Raw genomic sequence first — 13,763 nt, 5'->3', positions numbered from 1 at the left:
CTAGTGGCCATTTCACATCAAATTCATGGACAAACCTGATACTGGTGGGGCCTCTGTGTATAAAATCACATCACAGATCACCACTCTGATCCTGAAATGTGTAACAGACTTGTGTTACGTAAAAAATGTATAGTAGTCTTTATTCATTTAGTTAAGTTAGTCCTAACAATACCCTCAGCTTTAAAATGTTTCTCTTTTAGCAGAACAGTGTCTATTGTATTCTTTCCCCAAACAGCCACAAGATGGAGCCACATACTGCATTATGGCCGGAAAAGCATGCCTCAAGGATTGGATTTTAGCCAAACCTTGCCACAAAGGTGCTGAGCCGTGAAGTCAACATTGGCACTGCAGACTCACAACAGGCCAACAGAGCGCCATGAAACCTGATGTTGATAGCTAACCACTGTTCAACGTATCTTTTTCCACAGTCAGAGACTAGAGATTAGACAGTGCTATGTGGTCATGTTCCGAGTAGATGATTTTGTGAGAATACCCACTGCTGGACCACTGTTTAAATGTTTTGTTGCTTCCTTCCCTCACCCCCGCCCTTCTCTCGCTCTCCCTGATCTTTAATTAAAGTCTTATCAACAGCCTGTGAGTGGGCGATGGAGCTGATGAGAGTTTGGTCGACTTTGGGGATGATCTCTCTCTCTCTTTCACTTTTCTATCTCTACTACTCTTTATCTCTCTCCCCCCGCCTCCCTTCCACCCCCTGTATTTCCCTGTGCATATCCACCTCCCACCTTCTTATTTTTCAACTCTTTTCTCTTTCTTCACACTAAACCTCTCTGACTCCTCTCCTCCTATCCTGCCTCTCTCCGTCGAATTTCCCAATGTATCCCCCCCACCACCTTTCTCCAGAGAGTGACACGGGAGCGCAGATGCTTTGAACCCGGTTTCATTTGGAGCATGCTCTTGTCTCACCCATCGTCTTCTGATCAGGCTGCCCCCTCCCTTTGCAGTCACAGGGGCTGGAAACAGCCAGTTGCCAAGGAAGGAAAAGGCTTTTGCCAGGTAGAGGCTGCCAGAAAACTTGCAAGACCAAATATCCCTCTCATCTGGGAGGTGGGGATTACCCTTTGGCCTGCTCGTAGATCCTTAGTTTCCCATATGGCAGGCTTATGGTCTGTTGCCGCAGCACAAATGTGGCACCTCGCTTCAGATAAGCCACTGCAGGGGTGGATGCAGATCTTAGGATTTGACAAGATTTATATTTTTGTCCATGTTCATGTGTGCTATACATTACACAGTCACATGAAAAGGTAGATTAACGGTGAAAATCATTTAATCTTGCAGTGGCTGAAAAGATGCACTCTAGTCTGTGTGACAACTGTGCTGCTTAAGCAGTTCAAGGAATCTTGCGGTGCCCCCTTCCAGCTATGATTAGCCATGCATTTACCTGACATAAATGCATGCACTGCATACAACCTTGGTGCAGGGAAGAGAGCCTCACAGGCATAACAGAGTCAAATGTTTTGTTTGAAATGCCCTTAAACCTGCAGTACTGAACTTTACAGCTCCGGCATGATTTGTGTTTCTCTTGTGGCACTAAAATAATGATGCTTGAAAAATACACTGCTGGTTGCTGAGAGAAACGACTTTTGACTTTCATGCGCAAAGCAAAAACATTACAAAAATAACCTTGAGAGAGTCATGGAGTTGACAGATGAAGTGATTATCCATGCTACAGTATTAATTGTACAATTGCAGCAGGAATTGCAAAGCGTGGTTGATGTAAAACATATCAGTAAAAGGTCAACTGTGCACCGTCTCTGTAATGAAGGAACAGGAACCAGCTTTGAAATATCCTGTGAAACTGTGAAATGCAAGGAAGTTAAAAGGTGTGTGACAGGCTTAATCATCATTGTTTATTTGGCATAACACTAAATGAAACAAAAAAGTTCCATACTATTGTTTTATTGCTCTCACAACACCTAGACTCCCAGGACAATTCAGGAGTATGATCTCAAACCACTTCACCTCAGTGTGCAAATGTTTTCAGTATTATTCCCTTTTGACTTGCTTAATTTTACATGTTTCTTGAAATCATTGTAATTTAGGGAAACCTCAATGATTTTCAAGGCTTAAATAAAGGTTGGTGAATGAATTAATGAATTCTTTTAGGTGTGGATGTATTTGGCACTGATCTAAGAAAAAGAAAATGGCAGGCCGCTGGGGATAGAAATCCTACACAAGAGTGATGATTCTATACTGTGCAGTGAGTATAACTGTGTGCTCTATACTGTGAGACAAGGGAATCATGTACATATAGAGAGTTGTTCTGTGCTGTGTTACCATCTGTATAGGCATTAGGGATGTGAAGATTGACTGACGCATCTAGATGCACTGGGCTTAATGTGTAAGATTCAGCTACATCGATTCAGGCAGCCTGTATCAGTGAAAAAGCTGGAGGTGAATTGTGGAAAACTTGATGCAACACTTTGCATACTGATACATCCCAACACAATGTGAATATGTTTTATTATTGACATCACGGCAACTGCAATAGTGGTGAATCGTATCATATCGCAGTGATAGTTGCTTCACATGTATCTATAATGTCTCGATCTTTGGCAATGCATTGAGATACATCACATTTGCCTCATGATGGAGATTCACATCCCAAATAGACAAAGGCATCGATGATTCTGAAAAATACAAGCCATATTATTGATAGAGAGATTGACTAGGTTGTTGGGTTTTATTGTCTTTTTCCTTGTTGTTCTCTTTAATTTTCTTTTTCATTTAACTGCATGGCACATTGCATTGCAGTTGACTATATGAGATATAAATAGAGTTTAGTGACAAATAAATCAGAAGCAACAAAAGCAGCGACCCAGAACTGACTCCAGCTGCTGCTACGTAGAGCACCTTTCCTCCTCTCTGGCCCCTCTTCATCTACCTGTCCTCCCCTCCTTCAGCGTCCTCATCCTCAGTCTGAATCCCCCTCTTTCCATGCCCTCTCCCTTTGTATGCAACCAGCTATGCATTCCTCCCTCTCCATCCATCAATTCCTTTCCATTCATTCCTCACCTACACACACACACACACACATCATTTTTCCGCTTCCCTTCATTCCCCCAGTGGCTGCAGTGGAGACGTACCACGGGCTGACAACAGCTCCAACCTGCCTTCACCAGCAGCAGACTAACACAGCTATCTCAGTCTGCAACATTTACTGATAACCCACATCTCTCTCTCTCCCTCTCTCTTTCTCTCTCTCCTCCCTCTCTCCAGTGCTCATTTCCCTCTCCGCTGCTTCCTGTCCCTCTGCTTGCTTCGACCCCCTTGGAATGAGGGTCTTATGAAGATAAATGACACCTCTCAGCTTCCTTACCCTGCTCCCATCTGCCTCCTTTGGAGCTACACTGCTGCGGTGGGAATTCCCATGGAATTCTCCCATTCCTCAGCGTGTCATGCCTGACTGGTCTGCAGTGTCATTTTTATTTATTTATTTTTTTCCCCTACAGAGCATAGCAAGAACATATGCATGGTTGGTGGGAACAGCTGAAGACATTAGGCGGGCATAATAGCGATTCCAAAGCCCGAAGCTCATCAGATTTCAATTGCGGAGGAAATGAAGTGAATATCTGAAGATGGCTGGTTGATAATGAAGGTTATTGAGGGCTGTTCACCTCTGATATGACATGGTGGTTGAAGAGAGCATCTAATCCAAGAATCAAAATGTTATTTTTATGGTGTTGGACAGGACTGTGAATGTGAAGATGTCATTCTCAAAGCTAAAAACTAAAGAGCCAGGATCCTCTTGATGTTATCTGGTTCACTACTGTTGCTGGTGCAATAAAATAAAGCTTATTTTTGATGTAAGAATTAAAACAAATCAAAACAAATCCCACAGTGCACCAAGTCCATGTCCAATTTATTCTCAGTGGAGCAACTTTTCGTTTCTTGATGCAATCACATAACAGAGCTCTGCATTTAATCCTCGTGAGAGTCCTCATATTCACAAACTTTAAAACTGTACATTTAAGAAACAAAATATCAGGGACACTTTTCATGAAGCGCAGTGATGAGGTGAATCCAGGTAAAAGCCGTTATCCCTTAGCGATTTCCCTTATTCATATGGAGAAGGAGTAGATAAAGAAAAACCTTGCAAATAGAGAGAAGGAATTTTAATCTTTGAGACAACCGAGATATGGATCGTACAAAAATGGCTGCAGTTCCATATGAGGATGATTTCCCTAATATTTGCGGCAGTTGGTGTATATCATAAGCGAATTTATTTTAGGGGTTGATTTTACACTTGAATGCAGAGGTATGAACTGTAGGAGTATGTGGCAAAAAAAATGCTATGCTCACATTTCAGTTCCCATGTCCAGTGCTACTGAGCAGCAGGGCATAAATAAATCCACACTGCATTCATGTATGAGCGCTTGTGTGCATCAGTGTGTATTGAATGGAGGTATGAGATGGACGCAGAATGTTTTATTGCAAAATGAAGATGAAGAACAGCCTCCGAGGAAAACAGCCCATTCCACTCACCAGGGCACCTTGAGCTATTTACAGAGGCAGCAACCCTGAAGTGCAAAAACTTATCAAGGATACACTGCAGCATTGTTACTGCTAACTGAAAATAAATATATAAATAAAACATAAATAGATAACACTTCAAAATTCCACTTCGTACACCGAGGAGGAGGTCATGTCTCTGCTGCACTTAACATGTTTTGCATAACAGCATCCCTACCGTCGCTGTTGAACTACGTGATCAGTAAACATCCCAGTGCCACCAGCTTAACAATTAAAAAAGGCCTCTCAGTATGCAGAGACAGAGTAAGACCAGAAGCAAGTTATGGGTTGAGCACACAATAGGTGCAATTCCTCTTTCTCTCCCTCTGTTGCTATCACTGTAAAAAATAACGGTGAAAAAGTGCTGATGAGAGGGGTTGGGAGGGGTAGGGGGTTTGGCAGGGTCTAATTGGACGGCTCACCGGAGTTATTGAGCTGTGCAATATTTCTCTTTTCCTATACTAAAGCTGCGAGCAGAATGGAGAATTTGGTGAGTAGATTGCTTTGATTTCCTTTGAAGTGAGGAGCAGATGCTTCAGAGTGGTTCACAAAGCGATGATGCCCTTGCAGCAAAACAGTTTGATGAATGCTTTTGTTCTTTTTTGCAAGAAATAGTCTTTTACAGAGAGAGAGAGAGAGAGAGAGAGAGAGAGAGAGAGAGAGAGAGAGAGAGAGAGTGCATGGCTTAAAAGTACATCTCCCATATGTCTCTCTAAGTGTAATAGAATTTAGCACCATGAAATGAAATGACTGAGAGGTGTATTTGATACAGAATTTTGAAACTCGAAAAAAAAATAGGAAAAAGAAAGAACCCATACTGCATTGTTTGATCCCATGTCAAGACATCCTTGGTTGGGGAGAGTGAGTAGAAATGTAAGAACCCATAGCAGCTCTTTTCTTTCCTTTTGCTCTGTGAGACATAGATTTATAAGAGGTGGACCAGAGGTGAAAGCACACAAAAGCTAGTGTAATTGCTGGGTATTGATGGTAAAGAAGAGCAGGTTGAGAAGGGATTTTCCCCCCTTGGCAGCTGCCAGACAGCTCTCTGTGAGGGCAGATAGACTATGTATTTACATGTTTGGAATCGATGGAGTCCCTGCTTGAGATTCTAGGCTAGCACTACTGTGGTGCTCCATGCCTGCATCGCAAACAGACGGGCAACACGCCATCAACGTCCTTTCACTTGACGTCACTGCACCCATCTGAAGCCAGAGCTGTCGGAAGCTCCGAGTTTGTGCAGACAAGCCGATATGTCAATAAAAAACAGAAGACAGGAGGAATCCCTAACTGACTAACAAACTAACCGGAGACAGGGTGCCGTAGGGAGCTGCTGTGCACATTGCACACAAAGCTGGACTGTGTGCTGTGCAACTCATAACCACAGAGTCTGATCAAAACAAAACCGAACAAAACACACAAACACACACAGAAAGAACACAAGGGCATTGTCTCAAACACAAGGGAGCCTTATATTCACATTTCTAGCTAGAAGTAGAACTGTTTAGGTTGCAGGACTGGCTCACTCAAAGGGCATACACACAAAGGCTCCTTTTAAGATACGTTCATTTAGTTGATTTTGCAGAAAGCTGAAGCATACGATGATTCCTTAAAGTAGGTGGAATAGCAAATCCCATAATGCCTAGCAATGTCAACAGATATACAGTACAATTATTAAGGTATTTTAAATAGATTATATGTGAAAACTGTGAATACATAATGACATAATGCACATCATTTCCTTTGAGTCCAGTTAGTCCAGTCAGATTGGGCATCTGTAAGGTAAGGTAACCTTTAAGCTGTAAGGTAGCCAACATTCACTTACCAGAGGCTTGATTTCCATGGAAACTGGTGACACTAAGCTAGTCATGTGATGTTTCCTTGATTTATACTTTGTTCATGCCATATCAGAAAGCAGTCCGTTGTGACGACTTGAGAGTGTTCCCACGTTCATTCAAATCATTGTGGAGCTGTCACAACTAACAACAACAACACAGATTTAGATAAGCTTATGCTATAGATTGAAGCTATAGAATGGATTATCACTGACAATGCTTTCAAGATTAACAATATGCTGTGAAAGCAATATTCATGCAACTTTTTTTTTGACAAAATAGTTTCCTAACTAGGTATCAAGGTAGTAGGACATTACCTTGTAAATGAGACAACCAAACGGCAATATAGTTCAGTAGATAGTGAGTCAGTATGTAGTAAATTGGAATTTGGGCACTGGCAAGGCTACTGAGCTCATGGATATTGGAACTGGGTTTTTATGGTGCATACTGGGAATCTTCCTGGGAGCTGAGCTTGCAGTGCATTGGAAAAAGCTTGGATTGGGATATGAAATGTCTGACTCCCTGAATACTTCCCACCGAACTAGGGGGCAGTTTGAGGCACATCCACAGCCTCTATATTCTGAGTATGTCCCTTTCCTTACTACAGTGGTGGAAAAACGTTTTCGGACACCCCATGCATTTGTGGAATGTTGCATTAAGAAATCACTCTTAGGTCTTCAAGTGCAATTTATTTTAGTACAGTCACAGCCAAAATACTAAACAAATCCTAAAAAAGCCATTAAAAACGTAAAATTGATTGGTTCCATAAAAATACGTAAGAAATTTTGAGTATTGGGTCATTTTGGTACCAGTGATGAAGGTCGTGCTTTTTATTAAAAGACACAATTTTTGTTGCCAAGCTTCATGTTTATATAAAGCCAGCACATTTGAAAGTTCTTCATACACAAAAATGGTTAAAACAAGGAACCTAACGCAGGAAACACGCCTGAAGATAAAGATTAAACTGTCAAGAATTTAGTTTTGTTAGTTTTTCTTGTGAACAATAAACAAAAAAATATAATTTGTACTTGTTTGTATCTGTCTAATGCAGCCACACCTTTTGAAACACAAAAAAGATTTTTCCACAAATATTTCATGATAATATTTGAGATTGTGAGATTGTGTAAAATTTTAAGGGTGTCCGAAAACTTTTTTCCACCACTGTATAAACAAAACACAACAAAATAAAATAAAGCAAAAAACATGCTCCATGCAGTGACTGGCAGCCTGGTAGGGTGAAAAATTATCATCAGTCATTGCTTCATCCATGAAGGTGTGATGGGACCTGGCAGACCAAAGGTCACCCCTCTATGACAAATAGCAAGCTTCTCTGGGCGTGAGAGGAATCCGTAGGAACCTTTTCCTTTGCCGCTGGTAGATGCCATAAATAGAGGTGCTGACACTTGACCTGTACTTGCTCAAACATCTCTGCAGCTGGGACTAAGATTGGTGGTTGCCATGGATGCTTGCAACGTGAATGTGCGACTCCCACACAACAGACACACATGGTTTAATAATTTATATCTGAATGCACCCTTTAACCGATATAAACGAAGCCACATTATTTTCACAACACTTAATCATGTACTTACTGAGACAATACATCACAGTATGTTGAATGGTTAACAGTAATGGCTTTGAAAAGCATTAGAAGCAGCCTTTTACCTCTGTCTTCCCAAGCCACAGGGCACATGAGATTGATGATTCAGAGCTTCCCCTCTCTGCTACACACACACGCACGCACGCACGCACGCACGCACGCACACACACCCAAACACACATGCACATACAAAAACACAGAGAGTAATCAGAAAAGAAAAAAAAAGCCACAGAATGAGAGTGGAGTGATGGCATGTTGTTTCCTGTTTTGAACCTGTTACAATCAGCTGCTGATGAATCTTGAAGCCAACTCACTTAGTGCTGAGTGATGTTGTTTTATAGTTTATTTGGGGTATCAGTGAGCAGAATGTTAAAAGGGGATCAAGCACCGTTTTTTTTTCCACCAACAAAATGGAGCACACTCCTTTTCATCTTCTTTTGTGAGGTTTTTTTTTGCGCTAGGGTATTAACTGTTGATATAAACTTTTAATAGCTGATGCAATGTCTGTCTGAGCGATATTTTAATCTGTAAACGGTGACCATACTACAAAATCCTCCCTTCTGTTTCATGTACAAATAGTTTGATGGTAATCATCAGTGTTGTTTTAATTTTTACAACTTCTCAAGGGAAATTTTCTCAGACCCTTATTTGATCCAAGCCTCACATTTATGTAGAACATTTTTTTTTTTTTTTAATTTCTTCTTGAAAGTTGGGCAGAACAGCTCTCATTGCTGAGGCTTTTCTCAGAAATATTACCCCTGTTACTCTGTGGAAAATAGCTTCAATGGTTGTGACTACTCAGCCTCTAATTGTTTTTCCATCCCTCGTGAGACTTCAGTGTAGTTTTGCTGCTCATATCAGGGGATTTTACCTCATTTTGTTGCAGCTGAGTCAATCTGGACTTCGACAACTACTCTTGTAACAAAGGGAAATGTGGTCTTTTTGTTTAGGAATGCGTCATTTTTGGGTGTCAATAAAGTCTTTTCTGTGATTCTCTGTCTTTCGCTATTGCAGGTCCATTGCCGTCAGCCCTCAGCACTCACAGTGGCACTCAATATCACTACAGTAAGTTTATGTCAGATAAATGCAAGATGCAGCTGGGGAGCTGGAGTGGAGGCAGAGGGGTGGTGGTGTGGGGTTGGAGCCAGACTGGGCATGGACACTGACGAGAAATGGTGGAAGGCGGGCAGACAGGAATGGGTGATCCCGGGCAAAAGGAGACACCAGTTAGAGACGACTGGGAACACACACCGGGAGGGACACTAAACACAACACGGAGCAGCTGGAACATGTTACCACCAGCTGTAGCAGAGGAAACAGTCAGGTGAGGCATAGGAGTGGGAGATTCTCGACGGCAGGTGAGCTGATGGGAATGCAGGGCAGATGCGCAGGTGGACTGAGGAACCAGGAGAGAGGGAGAGAGGCAGACACACCCATGCCACACACACACACACACACACACACACACACACACACACACACACACACACACACACAAACGAGGAGACAAGGAAACACAGGGAAAACACTAGGAAACCACAAATGGGATTGTGACGGGCCTCCAAGGGCACAGGAAGAGTTTATACAGTTACTGCTGATTTCATCTGTCAAAATTTGGGATTTAGAAACTGTATATTGTTATAGAACTAAAAGATCAAGAGAATCTGTTAATGACTAAATTATCAGTTGATCCACTCTGTCTTTGCAGGAGACATCAGTGCAAGAGTGTTCACTTTACATAGACAGGACTATGATAGGATTATGAACATCATATATTATGGAACATGTTTTATTCCACTTGAAAAATAAATGTAGGTTAGAATGAGTGAATGTTAGAATGAGTTGCTATTACTATAGTTGTTTTTATGCTTATAAGTTATTGTGTGTGTGTGTGTTTGCGTGTGTGTATGTGTAGGGATCAATATCTGATACAGTATCTAAGAAAGGATGACATAAGGAAACAACATAAGAAACACACAACAACAACAACGACAACAACGACAACAAAATGTCTCATGCAAATAAAGGCTTGTTGTGTGTTTTTTTTTTTTTTTTCCTTGCTGTGTTCATGTTTAGTTCAGCTCGGAGGTGCAGAGGCTGATCATTTTCCGCTCGGCTGATTCGGCACTGAGGTGCTGACTGGTGGTGCCCTCTTCCTGTGCCACTGTGGCATTGAGTAATTACAGAGATAAAATACTTAATTCACACAGGTCAAAAGTTCACAGTAGCATGTAACTTGTTCCAATTAGCATATTAGCTCCCACAAATCCGGCCATAATACACCTGTTTTTCTCCAGCCTGTTTGCCTTGTTTTCAAGCATATTATCATCTGTTTGCACAGCCGTGACTTTATTAGTTATAGTAAATAATTGATTACTCTGGGCTCAGGATGTAAAAACTCACAAACTGGCCATCAACCTTCTGTCGTTTAGAAAGTGTTTAAAACTCAATAAACTGGGACAATAGTAGATAATAAATTGAAATTCTGTGTAAATGTCATGTTCTAATTACTAACTCTCATAATCCTTACAAAATAAAGCAGGAGGTTAAATAGTTTTTTTTTCATACATTTAATAGGTTTGTGTACTATGTAATATTCTCGCAATGTACGCAATGTATAAGAGATGTGATCCACTCATGAAATGTTTATTGTTAAACAAATAACAATATGTAAATGTGCAAATATACATGTTGCATATGCATTAGTATTGCTTATTCAACATCATGGTTATGATCACTCTTTCATTTGACTCATCTTTCATTATTGTTACAGAATAAGAGTTAAAAAATACATTATACAGTAACACACAAAAAAACCTACAAACAGTAGTGTGAATATATCTTGTATGACTATTACATGATGTTGAATGAAATGATTATGAGTTATAATAGTGATAACACCATCCCTATAACAGTACAACAACTAATAATAAACTCTATTCATATATTTCCTATCTAAAAAATCCAAACAGTTTACAAAGGGCTTTGTAAGAGAGCATCTAAAGAATTATAAAATCGATAAATTTGATAAAAGCTTTGAAAAACTGCCAAGGGTTGCTTTAAGAGGAACCCTTTAGACTCAGCAGACAAAAAATTTAATTAAAACTGGGATGAATTAAGAATAACAAGTAGGAAAGAACAGTGGGCAAAATCCAACAAAAAAAAAGTAAATATATAGATGTATAAAATTACACTTGAGGTGATTTATAGATGACGTCCAGTTAAGACACTTGATTACACATCAGACGCAGATAAAGTGGAGTTTCTCCCGGCAGTCCCGGCTCCTCCACAGACCCTCTTTGGTCAAAGCTCCACAGGTGTGACCCCAGTTTGGACACCGTTGGTCCTGATCTCCTTGCTGGGGCCAGGCCTCGTACTCCAGAGGGTCCCCGTTCACCCACAGCCAGCTGTCTGCCAGGTAGCGCAGGCCGATCCACACATGGTCAGTGGTCTGGGCTTTCCAGATCTCCCTCTGGGCCAGAAGAAGGTCAGTCTCAGAGATCAGGCTGGTGAGCTCAGTGTCATCCTCTCTGCAGTGCTCCAGAGCGTCCTCCCACGTCTTTTTCTCCTTCACAACGATCAGGTTAAAGCAGAAAAAAAAATTAGCTCCATATGGTTTAGAATCATACCATGTACCTTTCATGGTGATGACAGTGTACTCCATATTTTGGTTATTATTTGGCTCTCCAGGAGCCCAGTTTTGGTAGGTAACGTATCCCCCTCCTGACCACTTCCAGCCTGTGACATTCTTCGGTTCTCTATTTAAACCAATCCATCCTTCAAACCTTTGTCCAGCCGAAGCCTTTCTAAGCCTGTCTGTATCTCTCTCACTGTTGATTGGGGACAGATCAGTGTAATGTTCTCTGCAGTAGCTCTGAGCATCAGTCCAGTTCTTCCTTTGAGGTACAAAAACATGTTTTCCGATCACCCATGACACACTTGTAATGAAGAGCATTACGAAGATCATTTTCTCCATTGTAAGGTAGTGTGTGGTTATGAAAGAGCAGGATGAGCTGTGCCACATTGAGTCACTCTTTCATTACGCAAGGCCAAGTAACTCCACCTCTCCACCTCAACAGACTCAGCAGTTCGCTCTATTAAAAATCCTCACACTAGGCTATTTAAAAATTGTTTGCAATGCAAAATATGTATATTCTTCCTTCTCTTCTTCCTTTTCTTCATTGCATTGTTTCTTCTTCCTCTCAATGGAAATGTTGGTTTTCCTTCTCTTCTGTTTTTGTTTGGATTTATATTTGTTTGGTTTGTGAGGTTAGAAAGTGGGAGGGGTGGGCCTTAACGTAACGGGTCATATCCACTTCAGTGTGGGTGGTGGGCTTTTGGAAACCTGTAATGATAGTCCAGTGTAAAATGGATGCAAGACCAAAACAGTGTTTTTGCATTTACTTGGCTTAGTGTGGACATGACCTTGTATGTTTTGCATCCATTCAAATATTAGATCAACAAGACCAGAGAAAGCAGAAACCCATTTTTAATTCTCTTTCACATCTAGATACTTCAGTGCAGAAAGTCCTCACATTTCTACTAATTGCAATGGTGTCTTGCAAACTGCATTTGACCAACCTGTCATGCGACAGGTCCACTAGGCCATGCAGGAACTACATTACAATTGTAATTTTCTGGGGTGCCCTGGTCCACTACACAAAGCAGCAGATGAAGCCATCACTGCAGCAAATTCTGCATGTGAATCTACTTTTCTACTATACACACGTTACAGTGACAAGTTTTAAACAACACTGCAAACTAACCTTGATGATGATCTCGACTCTCTGAGCACCACGGAGGTCCCGCTGAAGTGACACCCATCCTGTCCCAGGGGCGTCTGTGAGCTGACATCCATGGCTGAAACGCTACAGAGAGGAGAGCTGCCTAAACCAGTGAGATTTAAGGTGTGCTATACGTCATTCTAACTTTTTGCAAGTACACACTTCTTGTAGAGATATTCCACATAGCATATACATCCAGACAACGGAGGATCACATTGCCATCCAGGCTGACCTGACAATTGGCATGCATGAGCCCAAGTCCAGGTGAACCACAAGGGCAGCAGCACTCACCTAAGACAGGGTAATCCATCATGGGGAGCAGCGCCACCATGGGAACATCCACCATCCACCAGAAAGCAGCTACAAGTCATCATAACCTCAAGGTTGATAGAAACTATTCAAATGCTCAGCACGCGTTTGCTCGGCACGTAAATACTGCCACAACAGAAAACTGCAAATGGAAGGTGTTTCAGACTGTCAGTCATTCCAAAACAGTATACAAAATCTAAAGTTTTACTAGGAGGTTATGGCAACATACCAGAGTAGAATCGAAAAGTGAACAATTTCAACATATTTCATTGGATTCTAACTTAGACTTCCTTTTTTTCTCTGAGTTTGTCTGAGACTTGGCTCTGTAAAAACCCTCCACCTTAGGAGGGAGGTGTTGTGGGAGCTGTATTTCTTGATTTTAAGAAAGTGTTTGATAAAGTTGATCATGCAATCCTGTTGCCAAAGACACTTTTTGCCAGTTGCATTTAGATTGTTGAAATCATATCCCAGAGACAGAGGACAGTCTGTGAAAATAGATGATCATATACATGCATTTGTATTTTATTCTGTGCATCTTGTCTATTTGCGCTATGTGGTTCTTTAACTCGCTGCACTTTCTTTGCCTGTTTGTATGTTTTTATGCATTTTTAATTTATTCTATGTTTGTGGCCAAACAACACCAGGCAGGGGGAGAACAGATGTAAACTAGCCTGTTGGCTAATTCTGCCACATTTACATATGAACTGA

The 13,763-nt window shown here is 41.3% G+C and overlaps 1 protein-coding gene across 1 annotated transcript; it reads right to left on the bottom strand.

Annotated features, from left to right (window-relative positions):
- Positions 1–11,203: 11,203 nt before the first annotated feature.
- LOC115361854 (dromaiocalcin-1-like) lies at positions 11,204–12,996 on the bottom strand. The gene is made up of 3 exons (XM_030055521.1): positions 12,979–12,996; positions 12,729–12,830; positions 11,204–11,530 (listed from the first exon to the last, which is right to left on the bottom strand). The coding sequence occupies exons 1-3, from the start codon at positions 12,994–12,996 to the stop codon at positions 11,204–11,206; spliced, it is 447 nt and encodes a 148-aa protein (XP_029911381.1).
- Between the last annotated feature and the right edge of the window lie 767 nt (positions 12,997–13,763).

Source organism: Myripristis murdjan, chromosome 1 (genome assembly GCF_902150065.1).
Source record: "Myripristis murdjan chromosome 1, fMyrMur1.1, whole genome shotgun sequence".
NCBI lineage: Eukaryota > Metazoa > Chordata > Actinopteri > Holocentriformes > Holocentridae > Myripristis > Myripristis murdjan.
Note: the sequence above shows the minus strand (reverse complement) of the source record. Positions and strands in the feature narration are given on the sequence as shown.

Bases quoted from the DNA above. Each gene is read 5' to 3' on its own strand.
- LOC115361854 (XM_030055521.1), bottom strand. The intron at 11,531-12,728 runs GTTAGTTTGCAG...ATCGTTGTGAAG, and splicing joins GAGTCGAGATCATCATCAAG to GAGAAAAAGACGTGGGAGGA.